The sequence below is a fragment of the Salvelinus alpinus genome, chromosome 12 (genome assembly GCF_045679555.1).
Source record: "Salvelinus alpinus chromosome 12, SLU_Salpinus.1, whole genome shotgun sequence".
Lineage (NCBI taxonomy): Eukaryota > Metazoa > Chordata > Actinopteri > Salmoniformes > Salmonidae > Salvelinus > Salvelinus alpinus.
Genome location: NC_092097.1, coordinates 55,199,569 through 55,212,101, shown reverse-complemented (window position 1 = coordinate 55,212,101; position 12,533 = coordinate 55,199,569). Strand labels below are relative to the sequence as shown.

General features: G+C 44.6%; 1 protein-coding gene across 1 annotated transcript; it reads right to left on the bottom strand.

The window, feature by feature from the left end:
- Positions 1-1,587: 1,587 nt before the first annotated feature.
- Positions 1,588-4,800, bottom strand: LOC139536384 (L-rhamnose-binding lectin CSL3-like). Its single transcript, XM_071336883.1, has 9 exons — positions 4,728-4,800; positions 4,365-4,400; positions 4,240-4,284; positions 3,945-4,080; positions 3,613-3,731; positions 2,281-2,325; positions 2,035-2,170; positions 1,851-1,958; positions 1,588-1,779 (listed from the first exon to the last, which is right to left on the bottom strand). The coding sequence occupies exons 1-8, from the start codon at positions 4,756-4,758 to the stop codon at positions 1,853-1,855; spliced, it is 654 nt and encodes a 217-aa protein (XP_071192984.1). The 5' UTR covers positions 4,759-4,800; the 3' UTR covers positions 1,588-1,779; positions 1,851-1,852.
- Between the last annotated feature and the right edge of the window lie 7,733 nt (positions 4,801-12,533).

The following is a 12,533-nucleotide window of genomic DNA, read 5'->3' as shown; positions in this document are numbered from 1 at the left end:
GTAAATCGTGCAGCACGGATCCTTCTGTCTGACTCGTATGGAATCGTCGGAAGAGTGGCCTCTAAAACAGTTGATACAGATTATATAGGCAACAAGCAAAGTAGGTTGATCTGGTAGTCTGGCCTTCCGATTGGTCGATCTGGGTCGTGGGTAGTCCAGTTCGGCCTGATGTCGACGTTTCCATTGGCCCTTCCCACAGTTCTTTGTCTTAAAGTCTCATCCTTGAGCAGAATGCATGTGCGTCTGTTTTAACAGGGGCCTATTCATGGGGGAGGGTTGAGTGTGTGGGTCTGTGGTTACTTAATAGGGTACAAAGTGTGGGGGTATAGTGGGGGATGGGTGGATGTTGTGCCAAGTATAGCTTGTGCTGAGAAGTGGTTAAAACAAGTTACCATTATCTAATACAATTTCTTACAGAATACAGAATCAATTGACCATTTATTTTAGTATTGCCCTCAAGTTCTCAGGAATAGCTGAAAATGCAAAACATTGATCTAAAATTGACCCTAGATATACTGTTGGAGGTCAATTACTAATACTATTAACGTTTTTCCAACAGTCTGTAGAGTCTATTCAATAGAAATGGTATATTAATCACAGCATAGTTGAAATATGCTGCGTAGAAATCCAAAGTGTGTGGCCAGCAGAGACAGGTGGGATGGGCTAAGGGAAGCTGAGGGTTGGGATGTGGAATTGGAGACAAGTGGGGGTGGAGTTGCTGGGTGAAGGATAGAATGAGATGTAAAATAAATTCCAGATAAAACAAATACATTTGAATGACACTGAGGGGCTGTGTTGATACAGTTGAGGCTTGTGCCATGCAGGTGTTTGTAAAAATGAATACTCAAATGGACATGGTGCCATACATGCACTCAAACATTGTTGGCCTGGCTGTTTTATGGTTGTTGCTCTTATTTGGTGGTGCATAGGGCAGGGAATATAATTATTTTATTTCTCAGGGTGGAATGTGATGGTTGAGGGCCAGCTCTTGGATGGCTGTATTGGTCAGGTCCCCCTTTGACATTGTGGGGGATTTGTCGACGTGCCTGTGACCCTGTGTGTCTCTGGATAAGAAGCTGTTAGACTAATGTGATGTAGTTGGGCAGCTTCACTGCAAGTATTTTCAGTAAGAGAAGAAATAGTCTAGCTGAATTTACACAGTAACAATTGGTTCTTGATCCAACCACTTAACTATCAATGTTTGTAGGGTCTAAACAGTGTATAAACATTTCTCACCCATCCAGGTCTGCTTTGTGACCAGATTAGCTGTTGATTAGGACCATTAGGACCATTAAGGCTGCTGATGTCATAAGTACTACCTGTCAGTGATTTGAGACGCAGGTTCAATTGATTAAAATATAGTTTGACCATCCAGATCACACCGCCTGAGGTGGTCAGGAAAGAGATCACAATGAGTATTAAACGTGTCTACATCTGCCTAAAGGTGGGCACAGATTACAGACATCAAGACAAAGGCACGTTAGCCCCAGGTACAAATGAGACCGGTGAACACCGTGTAAGAGAGAATACCGGACACATGGTCAGTAATATTGGTGTGACATTTAGTAATATACAAGAGGCAACCAGTATCGTCTTCCAGCCACGTCATTTAATTCAGACCAACAACCAGTTCAGAAAAGGTTTAAGAAATGTTTCAGCACAAAATGCACAGGTTTACAATGGTCATTGAAGTTGATTTGGCGGTTGGAGGAAAACAGCACGACCCGATGAAAATGTCCCAGAAGCCTTGTGCATCTTCAGGTTCCCCAGGAAGATATCCTGCAAGACAAACCATCAGTACCAGCATTCTAGTTCCCAGTCATGTGCGCATGAACATATTCAACACTCACATTCAGTAACAGGTGTAAGCCACATCCAAGTACTTATAGGTTCCGACACAGGGGTCGCCGAACACGGAGTTGGATACCTTGACGATACACTGGCGCTCTCCGTCACACCTGTGTGAAACAGGTAGAGGTTAACATCACAGCCAATGAGTGCCTACAGGTATATGCACACTAAAGGTTTCAGTACCTTTCTGCCATTGTGCTGGTGGTGGATGGGCTGAGGCAGTTGGTGTTTTTGAGTTGGTTTTGTGGGCGCCCAATGGAACACACATCGTGTTGACGACGACCATAGTTGGCACGCTGAATATGGATCTCACCCCGATCTGAGGAAGAGAACGAAGAAAAAGATGACCAAATCTGGGTGTTTGTGTGGGCTAGTGACTAACATACGTCACCACATGAATACACCGTACGGTAGTGTTGACCAGCTTACCACATAGTAGTTGAGAATCAGAGCCTTCACATATGATGCTGCTTACTGCAAGGACAACACAGGAGTTACACCACACAAATTAAGACAAACATTAGCCTGGTGAAGTGTTAGTGATGGGCACTAATAGGGAATGTTGATTTCAGGTGCATTTTAAACATGTTGGCATGAACTAAAGTATAAAAAGTTATGCGCGTCATCTTCCACCGTTACCTTGTAGTTTCACTTCCTTATGAACAGTTGGTAAGCTGGTGAAACAGGTCGACCCGCTACACCAAATCTGTATTTCTATGCAGTTTGTGCTGTGCCATCTGTCAGATTAGCTATAGACCCTACCAATCTGTGGGAGTTGCTCTAGCTAGTTACCGTTCACTGAAACATATTCAGTGGTAAACCAGATTAAGTGCACAACCATCAAATAAGCTTGAGAAACGTCCCTTCCATGTTCTTGCTGGCTAATTGAGCGAGATATGTACATATAACAAGGAACAGCATATGAGACAAGTCGAAAAGGTTACTGCAAGAAGGGTCAATGCAGATGGTCAGGGTAGTCATTCAGCAGTTTTATGGCTTGGAGGAAGTAGAAGCCGTTCAGGGGCCTGTTGGTTCCAGACTTGGTGCAGCAGTACCATCTGTTATGGAGTAGCAGAGACCAGTATGCCTTGGGTGGCTCGAGTCTGTATGTAGGGCCTTCAGACACACGTGGTGTCGAGATCCTGATGGCAGGGAGCCCAGCCTGAGTGATGTACTGGGCCGTACACACTACCCTCTGTAGCACCTTGCAGTCAGATGCCATACCTAGTGGTGATGCAGGCAGTCAAAAAGCTCTCAATGGTGCATCTGTAGAATTGAGGATCGGAGGGCTGATACCAAATATTTCTAGCCTCCTGGTTGGGAGGGGCTCGGCCCTCCGTTTCCTGTAGTCCACAATCAGTTCCTTTGTCGTCTTGGCACCACACTTCCAGGTCCCTGACCTCCCTATAGGCTACGCTAACTAAAGTTGTTGCCGGCTACATTTCTCAATAACCACAGCTTGTTGGCTAGCTAGGGTTAGTTAGCAGGTGAGGGTGGTTTACACGTTGAGAAACCCATGCACGTTTGAAACGTTGTGGCCATAAGACGGCATTTAATAAAACGTAGCTAGCAATCTAGTACCATAGAGGAACCAACCTATTCTATTCCTTTTCTAGCTATCAGCAGAGTGCACTTTTTTACAAAAGAGTAAAGTGGGTAGGAGTATTAAACAATATCCCATCATACCGATAGTACGTTGAATCTAATTATGGATATTGGTGCCCACCACTAAGTTATATTAGCACACATTCAGAGACAAACTTGTTTCTTGCTGTTGGACACAGGAGTATTTGATGTCCAGGTACTTGTAAGTCCCAACACAGGGGTCTCCAAAAACGAAATTGGATGCCGGGACAACACACTGGGTCTTCCCACCACACCTGTGTGTTTCAAAGACAGGTAGAGGTCATGAGTTCCTACAGGTACACACTACAGGTTCCAGTACCCTTCTACCATCTTGCTGGTGGTGGTTAACACAACCAAGGAGTTTCTACAGGTAAACAGCACAGGTTCCAGTACCTTTCTGCCATCTTTCTGGTGGTTGTTTACACAGCCAAAGAGTTTCTACAGGTTAACAGCACAGGTTCCAGTACCTTTCTGCCATCTTGCTGGTGGTGGATTGGCTGAGGCAGTTGGTGTCGGTGAGTTGGTTATTGGGGCGCCCAATGGAACACACATCGTGTTGACGACGACCATAGTTGGCACGCTTGATTTGAATCTTACCTCCATCTGGGGGAGATGGGGAAGAGACAATGAAAAGGAGAAAGGTGAGGGACAACAGAGAGCCAAGCCTGGGTCTCTATGGTGTGGGCTAGTGATGCTAATCTACAGTAGAAACTATCATAGGTGGTCGTTGAGTATACTGTTCAGCAGTGTGGACTAGCTTACCACATTGCAGTAAAGCATCAGAGCCTTCACACGTGATGCTGATTGCTGCCAGGACAAATAACCAGGAATTACACACCACTCACATTAGCTTGGTTAAGTAGTATCATCATTATTACATACAGTACCTCCATCCGTTAGTGTACAGCAAGCTGCAGCCAGCACTGAAACAACATCACACAGCTAGTTGAGCAACATCTCACAACATATGCACTTGTACCATGAAGCTAGAAATCAGCATTGGTCTCTATACTAATACATTTCAGTTATACTAAGTGTATTATAGTCAAGTTGAGCATTTGGTCTCTTATTCCAGGCACAAGATGTCACAACATTTGTTAATGATTTTGTTTTGAATAGTTTTTTGTCCGAAAGGGACTGAATGTCCCTCAAATCATATGACATGTACTTCTATTATTCACAAATACAAACATTTGATCGTATATATTTTGAATTCTAATCTGCATCAGATACAGATTTTGTATACTCACATGTGACCGCCATCAGTCTAAACATGCGCATGATTCCAGGTACAGGAGTGGTAGTAACAGAGAAAATGCAACTGATGACAACAAGACCCAATACACCCGGTATTTATGTTATGTGACATGTCTTAATTAACCCAGGTGTATCTCTTTGTCTCCAGGTGCACCTCATTGCAATCAGGGGCCGGCGTTTGCTGGTCTGAACCTGGCTATTGAGTCAGTCTCATGGAGTTAGATAGAGGACTCTAGGTGGATAAAATCCATTTTGGCATGAACACTGCCATTGAGGGCTTCCAACATTTTAAAGTAGCCATCTAGGTGGTGCTTCTTCGTTAAGGAAGAATTACATGGGCCACGTTCAGTCAAAAAACCTTCGATCATTGCAGATATAAATTTCATGAATAGAGACAACGTATTTCCTAAATCTACATTTTTACATTTACATTTAAGTCATTTAGCAGACGCTCTTATCCAGAGCGACTTACAAATTGGAAAGTTCATACATATTCATCCTGGTCCCCCCGTGGGGAATGAACCCACAACCCTGGCGTTGCAAGCGCCATGCTCTACCAACTGAGCCACACGGGAGCCTACGGAGAGTCTACATGTCGGAGAGACATATTTGTTCAAAATAGCATATTGTTATCTGAACCTTCCAAAAGGTTGCATCCTGCTGAACGCACCCCAATATTCAATCCGGGTCATCAGGAGGGATCAGACAATTAATTATACTCTTGAGCAAACACAGCATAACTGTATGTGCAGTAAATTGCCTTGAATTGCCTAAATTACCTCTTCAATTCTCAGGGCTGCTGGACAGGTGCCTTGCCCGTCAACGTGCGAGCCCTTTGGGTGTTGCACTTATCAGGCTTTACCGCCACGGTCCAGAAAGGCTGGTCCGAGTGATTTTGTTCATTTATATGTTCCCACTTGCCACTCCTGTGAAGGGAGACCGCTGCGCTTGAAGGCAGTTTGGTGACCACAGAACCCCAGTACAGGTACTCTACTGTAAACATTATTAAAGTGAACCGTGTTGAATGACTATGTACATATGGCAGCAGTCTCTATGGTACAGGGTAGAGTAACAGGTGGTATCAGCCCAGTACCCTGCTTTTAACAGAGACTAAGTTTGGGCAGGGTACTGGGAGGAGGCCGGCTAGAGGTTACTATTTCAACGTCCGATGGCCTGGAGTAAGAAACTTCTATCTCCAGTTTCTCAGTCTCTTAGGGTTAGCTTTGATGCACCTGTCCTATCACCTCCTTCTAGATGGTAGCGGGGTGAGCAGGCCATGGCTCGGGTGGCTGAGGTCCTTGATGATCTTCTTGGCCTATCTGTGACACTGCGTGCTGTAGATGTCCTGGAGGGCAGGCAGTGTGCCCCTGGTGATGCGTTGGGCTGACCGCACCACCATCTGGGGAGCCCTGTGGTTGCAATTGCCGTACCTGGCGTTGATACAGCCCTACAGGATCCTCTCAATGGGGCACCTGTAGAAGTTCATGAGGGCCTTACAGGACAAGACAAATTTCTTCAGCCTGAGGTTGAGTAGGCGATGTTGCGCCTTCATCACATTGTCTCTGTGAATGGACCATGTCAGGTTGATTGTGATGTGCACGCCAAGTAACTTGAAGCTTTTCATCCTCTCCAGTGTGGCCCAGTAGACGTGGATGGGGACTAGCTCTCTCTGCTGTCTACTGAAGTCCACAATCAACTCCATTGTTTTGTTGAAATTGCGGGATAGGTTATTTTTCTGGCACCATTCCGTCAGGCCCCTCACATCCCTGTATGCTGTCTTGTCATTGTTGGCAATCAGGCCCACCACTGTTGTCAGCAAACTTGATGATTGAGTTACCACTCAGTCATGGGTGAACAGGGAGTACAGGAGGAGGCTGAGCACACACCCTTGTGGGGCCACAGTCTTGACGATCAGCGTGGCGGAGCTGTTGTTGCCTACCTTCACACCCGAGTACGGCCCGTCTACCCAGCTGCAAAGGGCGGGGTTGAGACCAAGGGCCCAAGCGTAGTAATGTGGTATGATTCTGCTATTTTCTTTACTTTTGAACCACTGCTAGCGGTCATCAACTACCTTAAGCCAGGACATCTCTCGCCAGTCTGCACAGCGCGACTCAAACCAGAGCAAATCGGGCTTATTTTCTCCATATCTCCGGATTCCTACCGCAAGCTCTGAACCTTTTCACCTGGGTCATCGCAGCTAGCTAGCTGCTATCCGATTGGCTGATTGGCTTCTCCTGGCTAACGTCTCTGTCCCGAAGCAAGCACTAATTAGCCTGGAGCTAGCCTATGCTAGGCCCATCCCCCGGCTAGCTGAAGAGGTCCATCAGCCACTCCTTAAGCTACAATACCTATTTTGACAATTGGCCTGGACCCTTTTACTACAGGGAGTCCTGCTGATCCATCATGACTGATCTGCCGACGTAACCACATGAAGGGGCTACAAATGACTCCTTCCGTCGCGAAGTCCCTCTAAGACCCTTCTGCTAGCCTGCATGCCCAGGCCCGCAAGCTGTCTGAATCGATGTGTCTCCAGCTCGCCCAGCTACTCAATGGACCCAATGATCACTTGGATAAGCATGCCTCTCCCTAATGTCAATATGCCATGTCCATTGCTGTTTTGGTTAGTAATTATTGCCTTATTTCATTGTAGAGCCTCTAGCCCTGCTCAATACACCTTAGCTAACCCTTTAGTTCCACCTCCCACACATGCGGTGACCTCATCTGGTTTAAATTATGTTTCTAGCGACAATATCTCTCTCATCGTCACTCAATGCATAGGTTTACCTCCACTATATTCACATCCTGCTATACCTTTGTCTGTACATTATGCCTTAAATCTATTCTACCTTGCCCAGAAACCTGCTCCTTTTACTCTCTGTTCCGAACGTACTAGACGACCAGTTCTTATAGCATTTATCCGTACCCTTATCCTACTCCTCCTCTGTTCCTCTGGTGATGTAGAGTTTAACCCAGGCCCTGCAGTGGCTAGCTCCACTCCCATTCCCCAGTCGCTCTCATTTGTTGACTTATGTAACCGTCAAAGCCTTGGTTTCATGCATGTTAACATTAGAAGCCTCCTCCCTAAGTTTGTTGTATTCACTGCCACTGTCAACATGGATGTCCTAACCGTGTCTGAATCCTGACTTAGGAATACCACCAAAAACCCTGAAATGTCCATCCCTAACTATAACATTTTCTGAACAGATAGAACTGCCAAAGGGGGCGGAGTTGCAATCTACTGCAGAGACAGCCTGCAGAGTTTTGTCTTACTCTCCAGGTCTGTGCCCAAACAATTTGAGCTTCTACTTTTAAAAATCCACCTTTCCAGAAACAAGTCTCTCACCGTTGCCACTTGCTACAGACCACCTTCTGTCCCCAGCTGGGCCCTGGACACCATATATGAATTGATTTCCCCAATCTATCTTCAGAGCTCGTGCTGTTAGGTGACCTAAACTGGGACATGGTTAACACCCCGGCCATCCTACAATCTAAGCTTGATGCCCTCAATCTCATACAAATTATCAATGAACCTACCAGGTACAACCCCAAATCCGTAAACACGGCACCCTCATAGATATCATCTTAACCAACCTGCCCTCCAAATGCACCTCTGCTGTCTTCAACCAGGATCTCAGTGAGCACTGCCTCATTGCCTGCGTCCGTAATGGGTCTGTGGTCAAACGACCACCCCCCATCACTGTCAAACGCTCCCGAAAACACTTCAGCGTGCAGGCCTTTTTAATCGACCTGGCCCGGATATCCTGGAAGGATATTGACCTCATTCCGACAGTAGAGGATGCCTGGTTATTCTTTAAAAGTGCTTTCCTCACCATCTTAAATAAGCATGCCCCACTCAAAAAATGTAGGACCAGGAACATATACAGCCCTTGGTTCACTCCAGACCAGACTGCCTTTGACCATCACAAAAACATCCTGCTGCGTACTGCGTTAGCATCAAATAGCCACCGCAATATGCAAATATTCAGGGAAGTTAGGAACCAAAATACACAGGCAGTTAGGAAAGCTAAGGCTAGCTTTTCAAAAAGAAATTTGCATCCATGTAGCACAAACGCCAAAAAGTTCTGGGACACTGTAAAATCCAATGATAATGAGAGCATGTCCTCCCAGCTGCCCACTGCACCCAGGCTAGGAAACACTGTCACAACCGATAAATACATAATAATTGAGAATTTCAATAAGCATTTTTCTACGGCTGGCCTTGCTGTCCACCTGGCTACCCCTACATCGGTCAACAGCCCTGCACCCCCCAGATCAACTTGCCCAAGCCTCCCCCGTTTCTCTTTCACCCAAATCCAGATAGCTGATGTACTGAAAGAGATGTAAAATCTGGACCCCTACAAATCAGCTGGCCTTGACAATCTAGACCCTCTCTTTCTAAAATGATCCACAGAAATTGTTGCAACAACTATGACTAGCCTGTTCAACCTCTATTTCGTATCGCCAGAGATCCACAAAGATTGGAAAGCTGCCGCGGTCATCCCCCTCTTCAAAGGGGGAGACACTCTAGACCCAAATTGCTACAGACCTATATCTATCCCACCCTGCCTTTTTAAAGTCTTCGAAAGCCAAGTTAACAAACAGATCACCGACCACTTCGAATCCCACCGTACCTTCTCCGCTATGCAATCTGGTTTCCGATCTGGTCATGGGTGCACCTCAGCCACGCTCAAGGTCCTAAACGAAATCATAACTGCCATCGATAAGAGACAATACTGTGCAGCTGTATTCATCGACCTGACCAAGGCTTTCGACTCTGTCAATCACCACATTCTTATTGGCAGACTCAACAGCCTTGGTTCCTCAAAAGACTGCCTCGCCTGGTTCACACACTACTTCCTAGACAGAGTTCAGTGTGTCACGTCGGAGGGCCTGTGGTACGGACCTCTGGCAGTCTCTATGGGGGTGCCACAAGGTTAACTAACCTCCAGACGAGCTTCAATGCCATACAACTCTCCTTCTGTGGCCTCCATCTGCTCTTAAATGCAAGTAAAACTGAATGTATGCTCTTCAACCAATCACTGCCCACACCTGCCCGCCCGTCCAGCATCACTACTCTGGACGGTTCTGACTAAGAATACGTGGACAACTACAAATACCTAGGTGTCTGGTTAGACTGTAAACTCTCATTCCATACTCACATTAAGCATCTCCAATCCCAAATTAAATCTAGAATTGGCTTCTTTTTTCGCAACAAAGCATCCTTCACTCATGCTGCCAAACATACCCTCGTAAAACTGACTATCCTACCAATCCTTGACTTTGGCGATGTCATTTACAAAATACCCTCCAACACTCTACTCAGCAAATTGGAAGCAGTCAATCACAGTGCCATCCGTTTTGTCACCAAAGCCCCATATACTACCCACCACTGCAATCTGTATGCTCTCGTTGGCTGGCCCTCGCTTCAAATTCGTCGCCAAACCCAATGGCTCCAGGTCACCTATAAGTCTTTGCTAGGCAAAGTCCAGCCTTATCTCAGCTCACTGGTCAGCATAGCAGCACCCACCATAGCAGCACGCGCTCCAGCAGGTATGGTCACCCCCAAAGCCAATTCCTCTTTTGGCCGCCCTTCCTTCCAGTTCTCTCCTGCCAATGACTGGAACAAACTGCAAAAATCACTGAAGCTGGCGACTCATATCTCCCTCACTAACTTTAACTTCTTATGGCTGCAAGGGCAGTATTGAGTAGCTTGGATGAAAAGGTGCCCATTGTAAACGGCCAGCTCCTCAGTCTCAGTTGCTAATATATGCATATTATTATTAGTATTGGATAGAAAACACTCTAAAGTTTCCAAAAATGTCAAAATATTGTCTGTGAGTATAACAGAACTGATATTGCAGGCGAAACCCTGAGGAAAATCCAAACAGGAAATGGCATCCATTTTGAAATATCCATGTTCCATAGCCTCCCTTTGCTGGATTTAAAGGGATATGAACCAGATTCCTTTTCCTATCGCTTCCTCAAGGTGGCAACAGTCTTCAGACATAGTTTCAGGCTTTTATTTTGAAAAATGAGCCAGAACGATAACATCTCGTCAAGTGGTCACATGAGTTTTGCTCGCGCAACAGAGTTTGGACAGCCATTGTTTTCCCCTCTCCTACTGTGAAAGACATTTGCGGTTGATATATTATCCATGATATATTTTAAAAACAACCTGAGGAATGATTATAAAAAACTTTTGACATGTTTCTGTGGACATTATGGAAACTATTTGGAATTTTCGTCTGCGTTGTCGTGACGTTGTCGTCTTTCCTGTGGATTTCTAAACATAACGCGCCAAACAAACGGAGGTATTTTGGATATAAAAATAATCTTTATGGAACAAAAGGAACATTTTTTGTCTAACTGGGAGTCTCGTGAGTGAAAACATCCGAAGATCATCAAAGGTAAACGATTCATTTGATTGCTTTTCTGATTTTCGTGACAGAGCTACTTGATGCTAAGTGTACTTAATGTTTTGTCGAGCAATCGATAAACTTACACAAACGCTTGGATTGCTTTCGCTGTAAAGCATAATTTCAAATTCTGACATGACAGGTGGATTAACAAAAGGCTAAGATGTGTTTTCCTATATTGCACTTGTGATTTCATGAATATAAATATTTTTAGTAATATTTATTGAATGTAGCGCTATGCTATTCAGCGGTTGTGGATGACACTTATCCCATTAACGGGATTGCAGCCATAACAAGTTAACTTCTTTGGGCTGCAAGCCCGACGTCGGTACACTTATGACAACAGCCAGCTCAAGTGCAGGGCGCGATATTCAAAATATATATTTTTAGAAATATTTAACTTTCACACATTAACAAGTCCAATACAGCATTTGAAAGATAAACATCTTGTGAATCCAGCCAACATGTCCGATTTTTAAAATATTTTACAGCGAAAACACCACGTATATTTATGTTAGCTCACCACCAAATACAAAAAAGGACAGACATTTTTCACAGCACAGGTAGCATGCACAAAATGAACCTAACTAACCAAGAACCAACCAAACTATCCAAGAAACAACTTCATCAGATGACAGTCTTATAACATGTTATTCAATAAATCTATGTTTTATTCGAAAAATGTGCATATTTGAGCGATAAATCAGTTTTACATTGCAGCTACCATCACAGCTACCGTCAGAAATAGCACCGAAGCAGCCAGAGTAATTACAGACACCAACGTCAAATACCTAAATACTCATCATAAAACATTTCTGAAAAATACATGGTGTACAGCAAATGAAAGACAGGCATCTTGTGATTCCAGCCAATATTTCCGATTTCTTAAGTGTTTTACAGCGAAAACACAATATAGCATTATATTAGCTTACCACAATATCCAGAAACACAAGCCATTTACCAGCAGCAAAAGTTAGCGATCGTAACAAACCAGCAAAAGATATATAATTTTTGACTAACCTTGATAAGCTTCATCAGATGACAGTCCTATAACATCAGGTTATACATACACTTATGTTTTGTTCGAAAATGTGCATATTTAGACCTGAAATCAGTGGTTATACATTGTGCTAACGTAGCAGCTTTTTCCCACAACGTCCGGATATTTTTCTGACACTCACATATTCTGACCAAATAACTATTCATAAACATTACTAAAAAATACATGTTGTATAGGAAATGATAGATACACTAGTTCTTAAAAAACAACAGATGCTTCTGGAAGTGGTGTCGGAGGGCCAGTAGGAGGCACCCTTTCTTCTGGTCTAAAAAATATCTCAATGACCGAGGGCAGTAGGGTGCTGTCTTTTGGATGGGACGTTA